Below are 15,514 nucleotides of genomic sequence, written 5' to 3' on the forward strand. Positions count from 1 at the left end.
TAGCTGTAGTTTTCGCTGTGCAGCGTTTCCGTTCATATTTGTACGGACGTTCGTTTACTATCGTAACTGACCATCATTCACTCTGTTGGTTGCGGAACCTTCGAGACCCATGTGGTCGCCTCGCACGCTGGGCCCTCCGGTTACAGGAATATGACTTTGCCGTGGTGTACAAAAGCGGGAGGCGTCATGCAGACGCAGATTGTCTTTCTAGGATGCCAATGGCCTCGACTGGACCTGAAAGCGACGATTTCGACAATTATATATCGACCCTCGAGCCAGCGTTCCCCGACACGAATGTTTTCAAAACGGAACAGCAAAATGATACCAGTCTGCAGCCTCTCTTTGCCCAAGCCAACGTACCTACAAGCCGTTTTTGTGTGCATGATGGCCTCCTATGGAAAAAGAGTTATTCGCCTGTCGGCCAGCGATACCTACTCGTAGTTCCCAAGACGTTGTGCACGGACGTATTGCGTGTTATGCATGATGATCCAACTTCTGGGCATTTGGGATCGGTTCGAACACTCCACCGTGCTCAAGAAAGATTTTACTGGCCCAGAATGCGCTCGACGGTTGAACAATACGTTGCCAGTTGCAAGCAATGTCAACGCCACAAACGTCCAACTGCAACTCCGTCTGGCTTGCTGCAGCCTGTGAAGACCCCGACAGCACCGTTTGATCAAGTAGGCATTGACCTCGTAGGTCCGTTTCCGAAGTCCGTGGATGGAAATCGCTGGATTGTAATCTGCGTGGACTATCTCACACGTTACTGTGAAACCGCCGCTCTTCCATCTGCTACGGCGCATCAGGTGTCGCTTTTCTTGCTGCACTCAGTCATCTTACGACACGGACCGCCACGAATTGTCATCACTGACCGGGGCCGACAATTCACTGCTGATGTTATTGAAGAGCTCATGCGTTTATGCGCCGTAACTTTCCGACACTCGACGCCATACCATCCCCAGACAAATGGCTTGACTGAGCGCGTCAACAGAACGCTTATCAACATGCTAGCCATGTATGTGGACGCAGGGCATAAGAACTGGGACACCATACTGCCCTTCATCACGTATGCGTTTAATACCGCCACGCATGAGACGACTGGGTACAGTCCATTTTTTCTGCTCTATGCCAGACCACCACGCTACTCTCTGGATACTATCCTGCCCTTCACAAGCCGTGAAGACCCCTGCCTGGCTGAGACCCTCTGTCTCGCCGAAGAAGCCCGGAGAATCGCCCGATTACGGTCTGGTGCTTCACAAGAACGGTCTAAAGTGCGATACGACGCCGGCCACCGGCGGGTCACGTACTCTGTAGGTGATTTAGTCTGGCTATGGCGTCCAATTCGGCGCCGTGGCCTACATCAAAAACTCTTGGCCCATTATGACGGCCCATATGTGGTTATCAAACGCCTTAGTGATTTAACTTATGGAATAGCCCGCCTGACAGCATCGGGTCGCCGGTCTGCCAAAACCGAACTGTCTCATGTTGCCCGCTTGAAGCCGTGTCAGCCTCGCACGACTCACGAACACGCCCAGAGGGCTTCGTCTGAGTAGGGGAGAAATGTCACGCTAATGACGACGATGAAGGATGGTGATGGTGTGACAGAAGAGGAGGAAGAAGCGTTGGTTTCGGGGCGCTAGTAGGCTTCATCTTGTTCGGATACATCAGCACTGTAAATAAACACCCCTTCTTATTTCATCGTAACAATATGTATATTATATATTACCGCGAAACCTTCAACTCTGTAATTTGTTGTTTTTTAGCAGCCGCCGGCGTGCGGCCTTATCACTCTGAATCCGGCACGCACATCAATTCTGTATTCTTTGTTTATTAATGCTCGATGTCGCGAAACGCACCTTTATCAGTTTCTTTGTCGCACAAGATGCGCCGAGATCTGTCTCGAAAATTACGGCCACTCGTGTATGTTTTTACAATGTTCCAGGTTGTGCTAGTAACAGTTTGCGACATTATCTAGATGGTTCTGAGCCACCTTTACATTTAGTGTTAACGCGTGCGACGGGCATTCTTTGTTCGACGACCGCCGAGCACGATTGTTGCTATCACCGCCGCTGAATTGCTTAGTTCCTTTGCGGCCGCAACTCAGCCCAATAAAGAGTTAATTTCAGATCTTCTATCCCTGTGTGTGTTCATTTGTGATCACGGCCTGGTCACCGCCACATGAAAATATATATCAGACAAACTGGAAAGAGGCTGCATAAACAAATAGCTTGTGCAAACAATATTGTGCCCACTGAATTGCTGCAATAATAACAGAACGGTAGCAATGATTTTCATGACTCAGCTACAAATGCGTGCAGCAGGAACAAATGCACAAGCTAAACATACCTTTGAACCCCTAGCATTGGTACGCTTGCACCAGCCACTTTTCTTGGACAAGTGTGGGAAGACACCGTCAAATAGAGTCTGGCAACACACAGCAAGGCCATGACAGCAAACGTAGCACGGGTTGAAAACAGTGCTTCCACAGTAAGCCTGCAGCCAAAAGTTGCAGAGTTAAGAAATCTAGCAGGTATGAAATGCAAGAGCTGAGTTACTACCTGAAAAGGTGATGGTTATCTGCGAGGGTGGTCACCAGCATGCTGAACTATGCATCACAGGTTTGTGTCCCCCTCGAGCTTGCAAATGCTGGTGTCTGTGTTGCTGTAACAAGTGTGACACAGGCAGATGTAAAAGTCAGCACGAGAAGCAAAAATTATACTCACCTTTGAGTTGCCTTTCTGTCTGTGTGCCAACCCCAGGGACAGGACGGGGTGTTATAGGGCAACCGCAAACAGCACAGGTGCGCAGTGCTGGATCAAGACCCGTTTGTTTAGAGACGCCTGACCAATGCTCCCCGCTAGCAGAGGAACACTGCATTGATGCCCCAGCTGTATATGCAGCATTCGCGACCTGCAAGCAGAACAAGACAAGTAATGCATGTTAGCCTTCATTAACAGAACAAGCCAGGCGCTGTTCCTTTTTAGTTCCACAATGATGACAACAAAGTGAAAAGAACTGCCACCCCTTCCTCGTTCGTCTGTTTTCGCTATGCCTGCTGCCAATGTAGATACTTGTGACATGAGCAAGTATTCACACTGGCAGCAGGCACAGCGGCAAAAAATTTCCCGACCTTGTTGCACAGTGGCAAGGCATGACCGCATTGCAGATTTGTTATATTGCTTTAGCACAAAGAGGCTACTGCAACATTTCTTCAACAAAGGTTCGGAGGTGGACGACGACAGGGCTCGGAATGTATGATCTCGAGCTATCTTGTCAGCCACCTCATTGCCCTGTATGCCTCTATGGGCCGAGATCCACAGAATAATGTCACAGGTGTGTGTACTGGGAGTGTGATTTCTCATGATGTGGGCAGCCGCTTGGCAGAGTTCCCCATTGTGGTGCGCCTTACAGGCCTGCTGCGAGTCACTCATGATTGTAGTCATCTGCTCAGTGGTTGGAGCATGCTTGATGTTAAGTGTGATTGCAACTTCCTGAATGTCCACTATGCTGTTTTGGCTTTGGACCGTGGCGCTGGCTATCTCTTCCCCGAGCCTAGTTGCGACGGTTGCTACCACAGCCGCCCGACCTTGGTAGGAGCTGGCGTCAATGTAAAGAATGTTTGCTTTGCGACATATGACCTTGTGTTGTATTTTCTTGGCTCAGGCCTTTCATTGTGCACTGTGGTATAGGGGGTCCATATTGGTTAGAATTAGGAAGACGTGGTACTCTCCGCAGGTGGTCAAGGCCAGCCTGGTCCATGGTGTGTGAACATTTTCTGTGTGAAGGTGGCATACCAGCCGCTGAAGGGTGCTGATGCCTGTACAGCTGAGGAGAAGGCGGTATTTTTTAGCAGTAATGACAACTTCCTTGTACTCTGCATAGGTACTGAAGATGCCCATGGCATGGATGGTATTGTTCTTAACGAACGGGATGCTGGTGACAGCACTCATTTCATAGTGGGCATACAGCTTACCCTTCCACAATACAGCCACGATGGAGGGGAACAAAATAGAAGCCCAAATCTGCAAGGCTAATAAAATATGCCCGCACAGCACATTTTCTCCATTGCCATCACCGTGGCATAAAGTCCCTTACATACCACAGGTCCAGAAGACACCGGATATCGTCCACCCTGCCATTGTTTGAGAAATGCCACAAGCAAAATGTGCGTATGTAGATTGAAGAAATTCAGCATTCCAGCTCCCAGCCCTTTCACTTCGCATAATAAAGAGCAGCCTGACAGAGCCCCCCATAACTTAACATCTTAAGGAAGGTATTTCATGCATAGTTACTACAACAAGCATAGCAGCCAAATGTCTGTCGTCGGTATCCAGCTTCATTGATATCTATATCCAACTTGACCGGGCAATGCAACATATGCAGGTCACAGCCAATCCATCTTTCATAGCCAAATTCCCTAACCACAATAATGGAAGCATCCCTTCCAGACAAGTCTCTTCAAGGCCTATAGTACCTGAAGTGGTATCTTCAACTACATGCAATCCCACGTCCAGCCATGTGCCTCCAAACCGCCTTGCAAGCCCGCCACATCCTTGCATAGCACATCTTTTGCCTGCTAAAAAAGAAACTTGCTATACTGCTCCGTCGTAACATTGAAGTGTCCCTGTCTTTCGGCCGGACCGTTCATGAAGCAAACCTGTCTGCTTCAAGTGTCGTGGATTTGGCCTCCCAATTTGAAAATGTCCAGTGATGCCCAATTACAGCTGCTGCACAGCAGGCTACCCCAACTGCACCGCCACTTCATGCAGTAGCCCTTGCATAGCACGCCAGCCCTCCAAAAGATATGCCTGGCTCTCAGCTAGAGTGCTCATTATTCACGGCTAACATCTCACCTTTTTGGACACAGGATTCAAAATAATTATAGTTACGAAATCAGCAGTCAGACTGATCCCCTGGACATAGCTGCCCTTAGCTGTCGAAGGTGTTCTCTCAGAAGACGCACTGTACTTGAAAATTAGGGTAGGCCCCACCACAGCCATAGTGGAAGCAGCTGTCATTAGCCATAATGTCTTACCTGTGATCTCGGGTAAAACTACTTTCGTGCCAGTGGCACAAAACTGATGTTCAAGCTGCCCAAGCCAGCCGAACTCCACCCTTCTGACTCTGGAACTCACACGAGCACAATAGAAGCCTTATCATCATGCATCCCATACAGTAATTATGTGTCAGCCATTCCCCAATAAATGCTGTGAAGTGCAGCCTTACCTGGACCTTCAGGCACAGAGCCTCCACAAAAGTTACTGCGCAAAAGCATGTCTGCAAAAACCACTGAAGCTGCATTACAATATTTGTCAGTGTTCTGTGGTGCGGACATGTGCACAGCATCGCCAGCATAAAAGCCCTTTGTGAGCAAGCGTTGTAGGGGCGCAATACAAAGGACCCCTTGGGTGTGGCTGATCTGATAAGCAAAAAGTCCGGTTGCTCACGGCATTTTTCAACAGGTATGACACATTCCAAAGTGTCATACCCCGCCAGGGCTTAGGAGAAACACTCAACAGACTCGAAGAAACATGAACACCAATAAAAATCAGCCTATATCCACAGACCATGGGCACTCGAGGAGCATTTTAAGATGTCGCATTGTGCATTACTGCATGTAGTACAAGTATGCCAAGCCTACATTCCAAATGACCCTGTTTTCCACTTCACTTCAACATACACCTAACATACTTTCCGATGTACAAGATTTTTTTTTTACAAAAATTTCGGGAGTGCGTCTTATACAACAATACAATTCGTGTGTGTGTATTGTTTTTTTTTTTCATTTCGCGCAATGTTCATAGGTGAACTACTTCATCGTGAAACGGTAACGGTAGCGACGCCTGCGATTACAATATTTACAGTCATAGTGTTTTTTAGTTGTACAGCTTTCTCACTGGCAGAATGCCAACCGGTAGCGACGCCCGTGCTCTTCACACTTTCCACGCTGCCAATACAAGCCAGATAGAGCAGACTTTTTTTTTCCCAATTACGATTTACAACATTGTTTGGTGGCTATTGCACGTGTGTTTTTTCCTTCCTGCATGTGCTTTGCGGTGTGCGTCATAGCGCCCGTGCGCGGCGACAATCAGCGCGGTAATTATGAGCGCAAAGAGGATGCCTGAGCACTGTTGCGAGAAATCACCAACAAACAAATCCATAAATAAACTCCAGAAAAAGGGGGGCGTTTCTTCACCGACGTCGGTTTACCACAATGCTTCTCATGATGAGTAACCAACTTGTTCATACCAAGATATTAACTAACTTGATAATCCTCTTCTTCCTGGGCTTATAGCATAGAGGTAACGTGTGCCGATTTACCTTGCCTTTGACTGCACTGTTCGAGCACTGCGGCGTATAGAATATTCAATTGCTTTCAAGTTTTCTGCATATACTGTGCGCTCCACACGCCACATGGAGATTATATTCACCCACTGTCAAGGCTTTGAGCAACATACACCTGGTGCCATAGAGTGAGTGCAGCCCTTCCGATGTTAGGAGTGTTCAGAGCAAAGATAAAAGCCGGAGAAAAGAAAGTATTTTACGAATTTGTATGTCACCAAAGCGGAAGCATGCATTTCTACTGAGCTTTAAAATAGCAAGCGACCTAGGTCTCAAACCAGGTCTCAAACCAGTCATAAACAGAGTTGTCAACAAACCCCAGGTGGACCTCAAGAATTTACTTCTGCAACGGATTGGGAAAGCTGAAGAACTTCCAATTATAGCTCTAACTCAAAAATGATCCGAGGCCGAAAACCTGCCCCTTTTAAATTGAGAAAGAGAGTGAAGAAGCTCCAAAGACTAGACAAACTCGATATAATAAAGATAGCAATAGGGCTGACTCCGTGGGTGTCTTCAATAGTGGTTGTACCAAAACAAAGGTGCGCAAGTGCAGTTAGGATGAGCGTGGACATCAAACAAGAAAGGCACATCATGCCGACGGTGGAAGACATCATCGGTATCCTCAATGACGCCAAGTATTTCTCGAAGTTGGACCTGAATGAGGGCTAACACCAGCTAGGGCTTGAGGAGACATCGCAACAGATAGCCACATTCGCCATGCCCTGCAGGCTGAAAAGATACAAAGGACTTCCCTTCAGGGTGAACGCAGCAGCATAAATTTACCAAGAAGCCATTTGACGCCAAGGAAGAAGTTCTTCATGATGAAGAGGGAATCATCAACATAAGCGATGATATCTTAATGTCCGGACGCTCTCTTGAAAAGCACAATCACCATCTCCGTCTTGTGCTAAAAGCATTGGAAGAGTCTGCACTGAATTATAACATCAAGAAGTAAGTGATTGCAACAACTAGAATACAGCTCTTCGGATAATTATTATTCTACAAGTCGGGCATCACAGTAGACACTGACAAGGAGGAGGCAGTCAAGTACATGATTCGTCCGAAAAACCCCTCAGAAGTTTAAAGCTTGTTGAGGATGGTAACTACTGCGGGCGATTCATCTCACACTTGGCTCAGATCGTCGAACCACTTCGCACACTTACACGAGAAAAGAAACTATTCCAATGGACCAGCAGTGAGCAAGAGGCATTGAATAATGTCAAGAATTGGCTGTAAGCCATTCACTAGACTACCATGACAACAGAAACCCACCTCATCACAGACATAGAATCAAATGAAATAGACTTAAAGCTAATTAAAAAAAGTAAAGGAGAAAAGCACATTATCCTTCGTCGAGCTTTGACACCTACAGAAAGGCGCTATCCTCAAATTGACAAGGAAATGCTGGCGATAGTATCAGTGGTAGAACATTTTAGAGTGTAACTTGCCAAAAGAGTCTTTACAATTGAGGCCGACTACAAACTACTTGCTTCCATCCTCCAGAACTCGAGCGCAGAACTATCGGCCAGATGGGAGCGCCTAAACCCAAGACTCCAACAGTATGACTACAAAGTGGAGCACATAGCTGGAAAAGGCAACCCGCTGACTACTTGTCAAGACATGCGAAAGAAGCCAGTTCAGAAACTACCAAAGGTCAAGCCACTTGAAAAGTATATGTACTCTTTGCCAGCATGTCAGCTGTACCCATGGCTGTGACTGTGATCTGAATGGAAGCATGCCCACCTTTAAAAGGCAGAAAATGTACTCTTTTGCGCCAACAGATGACACCACATACCCAGCAGAGTTCGGCCTGGAAAGTCCTGCCGAGCACCTGCGTAAAACCCAAAGCCCAGAAACTTGTAAACAGAGAAGCGGATGCCTAGAGGAGGAACGCAAGGACGATGTACTCGCCGTGACTGGAGTCTGTATATGCGGAGGAGACATAATAAACCAGGGCTGTATTCAGAGTTTGCGTCATTATCAAAAGTTACCTCCCTGACCTCGAGTCATGTGACACTCACCTCTCTCGAATATGGGACAGCCAACCGGATACTCTGTACGTAGACGCTGCTGGCCCTTTTAACAGACACATGGCCATTACCGTGACATCTCTAGCGGGCAGTCTCCTCAATTATGCCTCTCTTCCCACCACCGAACGGAGTATTACCAAAGAAGCAGCCACCGCTCTGGCCACCGCCACTAATGCACAAGCTACCATCATGTCAGATTCCCGCACAACCTGCCGTAACTACCTACGCCGAATCCTCGTCGCTAACCCTCCGAATAGGATCAGTGTGACCTGGATTCCGGGACACCAGTCGATAACCGGTAATGACGCTGCCCACCGACACGCTCCCGCACTCCTTCCCCGAGCCTCTCCTCTCCCGGATCACACGTATGCCTCCCCGATCCTTACATACACAGAACTTCTTGAACACTAAAGGCTGTCTCGTTGTACATTACCACCCCTTCTCCTACCCTGTCTACTCAAGAAGCAGCAACTTACCGCCGCCTGCAAACTAATACCTTTGTTACACCGTTTCTCCTAAACCTCTGGTACCCCTCCCTTTATTCCCCTGACTGCCCGCATTGCAGTGAGCAGGTAACGCTCTACCACATGGTTTGGGCGTGCCACGTTACCCCTTTTCTAAGCTCGCTCACCCACCCCTGCATGGAAGATTGGGAGGCCGCCCTGCAGGACCCCTGCCCGGAATGCCAACAATGGCTTGCTCGCCGCCACGGCCAACGGGGCCCTGGACTAAATAAAGATGTTTTGTCCTGCGGGAAGATAGAGGCACTTTCAATAATAGTGCAAACTCAGAATATGGGCCCTGTTCAGTTCTGCTTTAATTTGTGTCGTCCTAGATGAATTCTGAAGAAATCACTGGCCGGTCTCGCTCCACTATCTGTCGTGTCCTCGTGGCAGGAGCACTCGGAAAAGCCCACCTAACACATACTTGTCTCGCTCAGTGCGATTACCTGACCCCTCAAAAAAGCTGCGATCAAGCTCCGCTCCCCTCTCTACAAAAAACTGGCTGTGATTTAGCCTCGGTTAAACCTAGTGTGAAGCGACAGCTGAAGGATGGTTACACATAGAATAGACGCAAGTCGTCCCCGTTGTTCTTCAGTCCTTGTTCCGGCGGTCATCTGTAGTGCTCGTCGCCCAAGCCTTGCAGCATCGTCGCGGCGACGTTTCGCAAGACGCTCCTCACGCTGTTCCGGCGTTTCCGCCGCTCTTTTGGCTTTAGCCTTTTCTCTTCTCCTCCTCAATCTTTCAGCTCGCAACGCAATGTCCTCCGGATCGTCAGATGCAGCCATCCGACGATCGTAACGAGCACGGCTGCTCAGTTGCTTTTCTTCAGAGTCCATGGCGCTCCTCTATATATACAGATTGACGACAACGATAATGTCTCGCCACGCATCTGCCCTCGCGTTAGGCTACTTCCCACGTCAGTTGGCCTTCGAACTTGAATTTTGGTGGGAACATTGCTACCGAAAAGTGGTTGTGGCTTAGTTACAACTTCACCTCAATGCTGTTTAAAGGTCATCGGAAGCACACGGTGACCTTGGCTTTACCTCGCGTAGCGACGCTATCAATTAAAAAAAATAATAGTAAGCACAGCGCTCAAATCTTGTAATTCCAATCATTACTTGACACACACTACGGTGGCATTCTGCACACGCGCTGTCGCCCAAGAACGTCCGCATTCAACAAGGTTGACGACTGGGACTGAGGCTCGTCCTTTGGCTGGTTAAGTATGAACATTCGCATTGTAGACACAGCTGCCGCTCTACCCCTTTTCAGCGACACGCACTGCAATATTCAAATGCAACTCACGTCGGTCCGTATACCCAGACGCATAAGCGCGTCGCCGCACTGCACCGGTACATTCACGCTCGAGAAGCTCGGTATCAGCAGTGTTGCTGCTTGCTGAACTTCTTGACGGCTTCGATTCTCCGCATGACGTTTTCGACGGGCCTCGTCCACTCGGTACTGCCACAGGCTAGCGTAGCGCTGGTTCCAATGTGCGTTATTGCGGCGATGGCGCCTCCACTCGCTATCTTTCTTTCTCCGTTCCTCCCGCCACGCGGGATCATCTTTCTTTCGACTCATGGAGCTGCACTGGCTGCAAACAGAAAAGGCAAACACTTCGTATTGAAGTACTACGCTACGTATGTCAGTTCGTAGGTCGTGATCAGTTCACGTTGTTGCACAGAACGGTCGTGGAACGGTCCGCATGCAAACAACAAGCACGGATTGGTTGCCTTTGACCACGTGACGACTGGTAAAATAATGTTTTGTTTATTCTCCCGGCAGCCGGGTGTTTTGAAAAAAAAAAAAAAAAAAAAAGGCTGTGGCTTAGCTTCGTTAATATTGCGAAGCAATACGTGGCACTACTATTGTACCGCTTGTGATGCTCCGGTTATGTTTACTGTTATGGCTATGGTGACGCTTGACTGTACTATGTTTAGCTATGGTTTTCACAATCGGTCCCTTGATACCGTACTGGCCATTCTTCCAATTCATCAGTCTCCTAATCTGTACAAATGGTATGCGTGACCGTGGCGACAGAAGCCGTTCTGCAACCGGATTAAACGCGGTAGTCCTTCTGGCATCTGTGGGTATTTGTATCCGTTTGAAACACTGTACAGAGGAATCTTTTCATCCCTAAGATACTCTTGCATGTATTACACACCACGGCACTAGCTAAATCCTCTTCATTCCAATACGGGAAAGCCTTAAGCAATGTAGGAAACATGAGCAAACTCACCGGCGTAAGTTTGTCTTTGTGCCACAACCAGTCACGCACTGAACACACTGAACACGCATAGCCAAACGGATTGTCAGTACAGCGTCTATTAAATTCACGGGTTGCCGCTTCGAACTCCACTCGCCTTGCATGTTCTTCACGCCGTTGTGCCAGAACACTTGCATCGGTTTCAGCTCGAATGAGAGATTTCTCCCGTGCTTTCTCCAAGCGTTTATCTCGTTGCTCGGGTGTCTCTTCAGCACGCCGTTTTCTTCGCTGTTCATTGTACTTCTCTCGATACACACGTTCCTTCTCTAGTCGCTGTTGTCGCTCTTCCGGTGTTTCTTGGGCACGTCGTTGTCGTCTGCTAGCGTTCCATTGCTCCGAACTGGTAGTGCTGCTAGTAGATGCACGTTCCAAACTATCGGACAAATTCGTACCTTCCTCTCTTACTTCTGTCGTCGATTCTGCTACCGAAGAGATTGACCGCCTTTTCCGCCTAGCTGCTTCTTGCGCTCGTCGCTTGGAAAGCCGTTCTTCTCGCTCTTCTTCTGTCTCTGTGGCTCGCTTTTGCTTCCTCTTTGCAGCCTGCCTAAGCGCTTTGACTGTAGGCGGCATATCTCATGGCTTGACGAGAGAAGCGGAGTCAGGACGTAACTGCCACCGCGCAAGGCGACGGTGAGCCCCCGCTCTTACACAGATGGTATGACGTCACGCAGCGCCACTGGTGAGAGGAGCAGAAGTCAGGGGGTAACTGCCACCGCGCAAGGCGACGGCGCGAGTTGAGCTGGTTGAGCCATGGTATGACGTCACGCAGCGCGCAGCGCCACTAGTGAGAGGAACGGAGTCAGGCCGTAACTGCCACCGCGCAAGGCGACGGCGCGAGCTGAGCCCCCCCCCCCCCCTCCCCCCTCCCCTCTAACACAGATGGTATGACGTCACACAGCCAGGTCAAGGTCAATGTACAACTGGTCGCGCAACTTGGAAGAAAACGCGTGCAGCTGCCTACTGCCAGCGGCATCAACTCGATGATGAGGGCTCCTGCTAGCTCCTGCGAACTGTGAGGCAAATTACTAGCGCACAGAAAATAAGATCTGCCAGAACTCCAAAGAACTAGAAAGTAAACATAATATTCTCACTCAGGAATTAATGCAGTTTTTGTTTCTTGCGCAAGAAAAAACATGTCACATTTTTAATAATATTTTAACTTGTTTCTAACGGCCTCTCTCGGCCACTTATTATCCGCTGCGTAGTTGCCCAAAGCTCAGACATGGCGGCTTTTTTCATCCGCGGGATGGGTGCGTCATCGGCCCCGGTTCAACGTTCATCGTTGCGCGCTGCGTACAGAGTGGGTTATCTGTAACAAACAGTCAGTATTTTATTATGCTGGTTGTGGTAGAGCTTTACAGCAAGGCGAAGACTGTGTGTGCTCGATGAGAAACTGATTGCCGCTGCATGTGCGCATTTCCGGACGATGGGACAATGCTGCGTCACAGCTCGGCGGTTCGGCTCGGCCTCTCAGGCATGTCGCAAAAGTGGTGGCTTAATTGTTTTACGGATACACGTCTGCATGAGCGGCGTATCGCTGCATGTTTTAATTGAACGGTGAAGATGAGATTTTATTGCCCCCAAGATGCGTGTCGCATTGCTCAAAGCCTTCCGTTCCGCTCCCTTTGCTGCGTGTTTTGCTTACTGCGTCGTATTACCGCACCAACGTTCGCTGAACGTGCTTTAGCTGTTATTACAGTGATGTTCCTATTGTCAATGGGATCTTTCTCATGAACATGTTAAATGCTTAAGTTGTAAATTTGTAACCTCACATTGACTCCTCAGTGGCAAATGAAGCGCGAGTAAAATAATGGAATCATGAACAGGGCGAGATTTATTGGAGAAAAGCTATGTCGTAGATATTTTGACTTCTCAGCCGCATTAACTTCTAAATACTAGTAATCCCAATTTGAATTGCTTACCTAAGCTCTTACAGGTTGGCGTTCTAGCGCTAGCGTTAGTTATTCCGTTCGTTTGTTTTTGTTGTTCTTTGACACTGATATGTACTTTGTTAGCAAGATTTTTTACCGTTTTATAATCTCACCGCGTCTCGTTAGGAGACCTACGCTGAGGTCATTTTGTTATCACGAGGATTTCATGAAGACCGTGACGAATGAGCGGTGGTCGCTTTCCTACACTTAAAGATTTCATTGTCGTGAATCGTCCATGTAAGTAGTCGTGAATTAATAAAGTCTGGCTTTCCATGCAGCACAGCTTCACTCATTTATGCCCTTAGTGAAATGCCTCAAGCCATGTGATTCTATCCATGTGCTTGCCGAAGCCCCAGAATGCGTTTACATGACGCGCGACGAAAGACTAGGCTAACGACGACGGAGGCAGAACGATGCTATGATAAGGTGGTTAAAGATGCCGCAACATTTCAGTTAACGTAAAACTTGACTGTAGCATAAAACTTGAATGTCAAGTTGGCTGAACAGTTACGGTGTCCATTTTTCTGCCTTATCTGAGCATCGTTCTGCCTCCGTCGTCGTTGGCCTTGTTTTTCGTTTACAAGTAAAAAGACGATCAAATTCCCCGCCAAAATCACGTCCCTGTGACGTCACAAGCAACGTCACGTGTTTGTTGTGCCTCACAGTTCGCAGGGGGCGCTGGGAAACTAAAGCCTCGCTCAGAGTCGACACGCAGGCTTCTATGGGAGTTACGCTACCATTTGTTCTTCTACCATGGCCAGGTCACGCTAAAGGTCAAACGTGGCTGCCACCGCCGCGCCTTTTGACAGGCTGAGGGCTAAAGCAGGTATTGCCTCGCAATAAAAAAAAAATCGCTATGTCAGGACATCAGAAGCGAAAAGCTTCGGCGATGCCATGTTACGCGCATGACATTACATTACTTACCGGTCTTAAATCTCGTAGATGCCACAGTCTTTCGCAGACGTCACATACATGACCGAATGGATTCTCCTCAAAGAGCTCCGTCTTAAATATCTTTATAGCGCCAGCGCTTTCACACACTTTCAATGTGTAGTCTGTACGCCGGCGACTGTTCAGTTCGTCGTTGAAGGCCTCGTCCCTTTCACTCTGCTCGCTGTTAAAGATGGTGGTAGTTGAAAGCGGCCGTCTTTGAGCCTCTTGTCGTCGTCGTTTCGCCAGGCGCTCCGATCTTTGCTTGGGGGTCTCCACTGCTCGTTTGTCTCGACGCCTCTCATTATATCGTTCTTTTCTGCGTTCGGAATCTTCGTCAGCTATAGTGCTCGCCGCACTCAAATGACGCTCGGCGTCTCTTTGTCGCCTTATAACAAGGCGAGCCTCCCGCTCTTCCGGCGTTTCAGCAGCTTGTTTAGCCCTACGTCCGGCATTTCTCCGCTCCTTCTCGGCCAATTTCCACGCCACCACTTCAGCATCGTCTTCTTCCATGGTCGCCTGCGCTCCCCTTAGAGAGCTCCTATACATATATACCAACCGCTCCGTGCCACAGCCGCGTATCTGCAGCAGCGCGCGGCAGCAGCTGAAGGTCAATCGGCAGAGCCAGCCTGTGCTTCTCATATCTGACGTCACGCGGTTCTTGCAGAGCTGCGGCAGCGGCGGCGGCGGCTCGACCACGTGCGACTCTCTTCTGACGTCACACAGTTTCGCACATGCGCAGCTGTGGCTGTTTCTGACGACGATGCCACGCTCACCCCGGTGTTGACTAGCCTAGTAAAGCTTTTCCAAGGTCTATGGCTTTTCGCCTCAAAAAATGGCTGTGGTTTAACTCGGGTAAGCTAAACATTTGCGAGAGCAGTGTTTTGTTTATCTTGGTTTATCGACGTAGAATATGCTCTTGTGATCAGCACCACTCAAAGCTTTGTCACATATATTTTTGAGCTTGTCAAGATGAACATACAGAGGTGAATCATGCGCAAGACTTACCTGCCCGAGGCTGCGAGGCATTCGAACGGCCCTCGAGACTTCGTCGGCGCCTTAGCATATCTCCTCTTGATATTTACAATTAAGGATTGAACGATGATCATTAATGGATCTGGGTAATTGCATTAGCATCTGTTCAGTCTCAACGGGAACGTTTACGATGGGCTTGATCCCATATCCATTACGCCAATTCACCAATCTCCCCATTTGAACGAAGGGAATGCGGGGGGAAATCAGTCCTTCAGCTATGCAGTTTAGGTGTAACCATTCGATCCGCCAAAGAGCGGAATCTTCGGCTTTCTCAAGCTAGTGACCCTTGGTACATGGGCGTTTTCAACGGCAGTTCAGTTGGCGGTCAGTTGGTGGACCTCCGCCAGTCTCCATTTGGAACCCATCTCTGAGCTTTCGGGGCTCCTGGGCCTTCCGCCGCGGACAACTGCGGACTCGGAGTCGCCGCAATCTAACCGCTTGGAGCTTGGCACAGACACGGACGCCATGAGGGTCCAT

At 48.8% G+C, this 15,514-nt stretch overlaps 1 protein-coding gene across 3 annotated transcripts in view; it reads right to left on the bottom strand.

Annotated features, from left to right (window-relative positions):
* The window catches only part of LOC146193462 (uncharacterized), a 41,549-nt gene extending 29,785 nt beyond the window's left edge, over positions 1-11,764 (bottom strand). For 2 of the 3 annotated variants that reach the window (XM_084602772.1, XM_084602773.1), the window contains exons 1-4: positions 11,115-11,764; positions 2,724-2,910; positions 2,559-2,661; positions 2,347-2,493 (exon numbers count right to left, since the gene is read on the bottom strand). In XM_084602772.1, the coding sequence (XP_084458898.1) occupies positions 2,606-2,661; positions 2,724-2,910; positions 11,115-11,711 (840 nt within the window). In that variant the 5' untranslated portion in view covers positions 11,712-11,764 and the 3' untranslated portion in view covers positions 2,347-2,493; positions 2,559-2,605. Of the gene's footprint in view, positions 1-2,346; positions 2,494-2,558; positions 2,662-2,723; positions 2,911-10,180; positions 10,618-11,114 lie in introns of those variants that run through there. The other variant, XM_084602774.1, reaches the window with a different exon arrangement.
* Positions 11,765-15,514: the final 3,750 nt, after the last annotated feature.

Source organism: Amblyomma maculatum, chromosome 4, assembly GCF_055883805.1.
Source record: "Amblyomma maculatum isolate TAMU_Amacu chromosome 4, ASM5588380v1, whole genome shotgun sequence".
Classification (NCBI taxonomy): Eukaryota; Metazoa; Arthropoda; class Arachnida; order Ixodida; family Ixodidae; genus Amblyomma; species Amblyomma maculatum.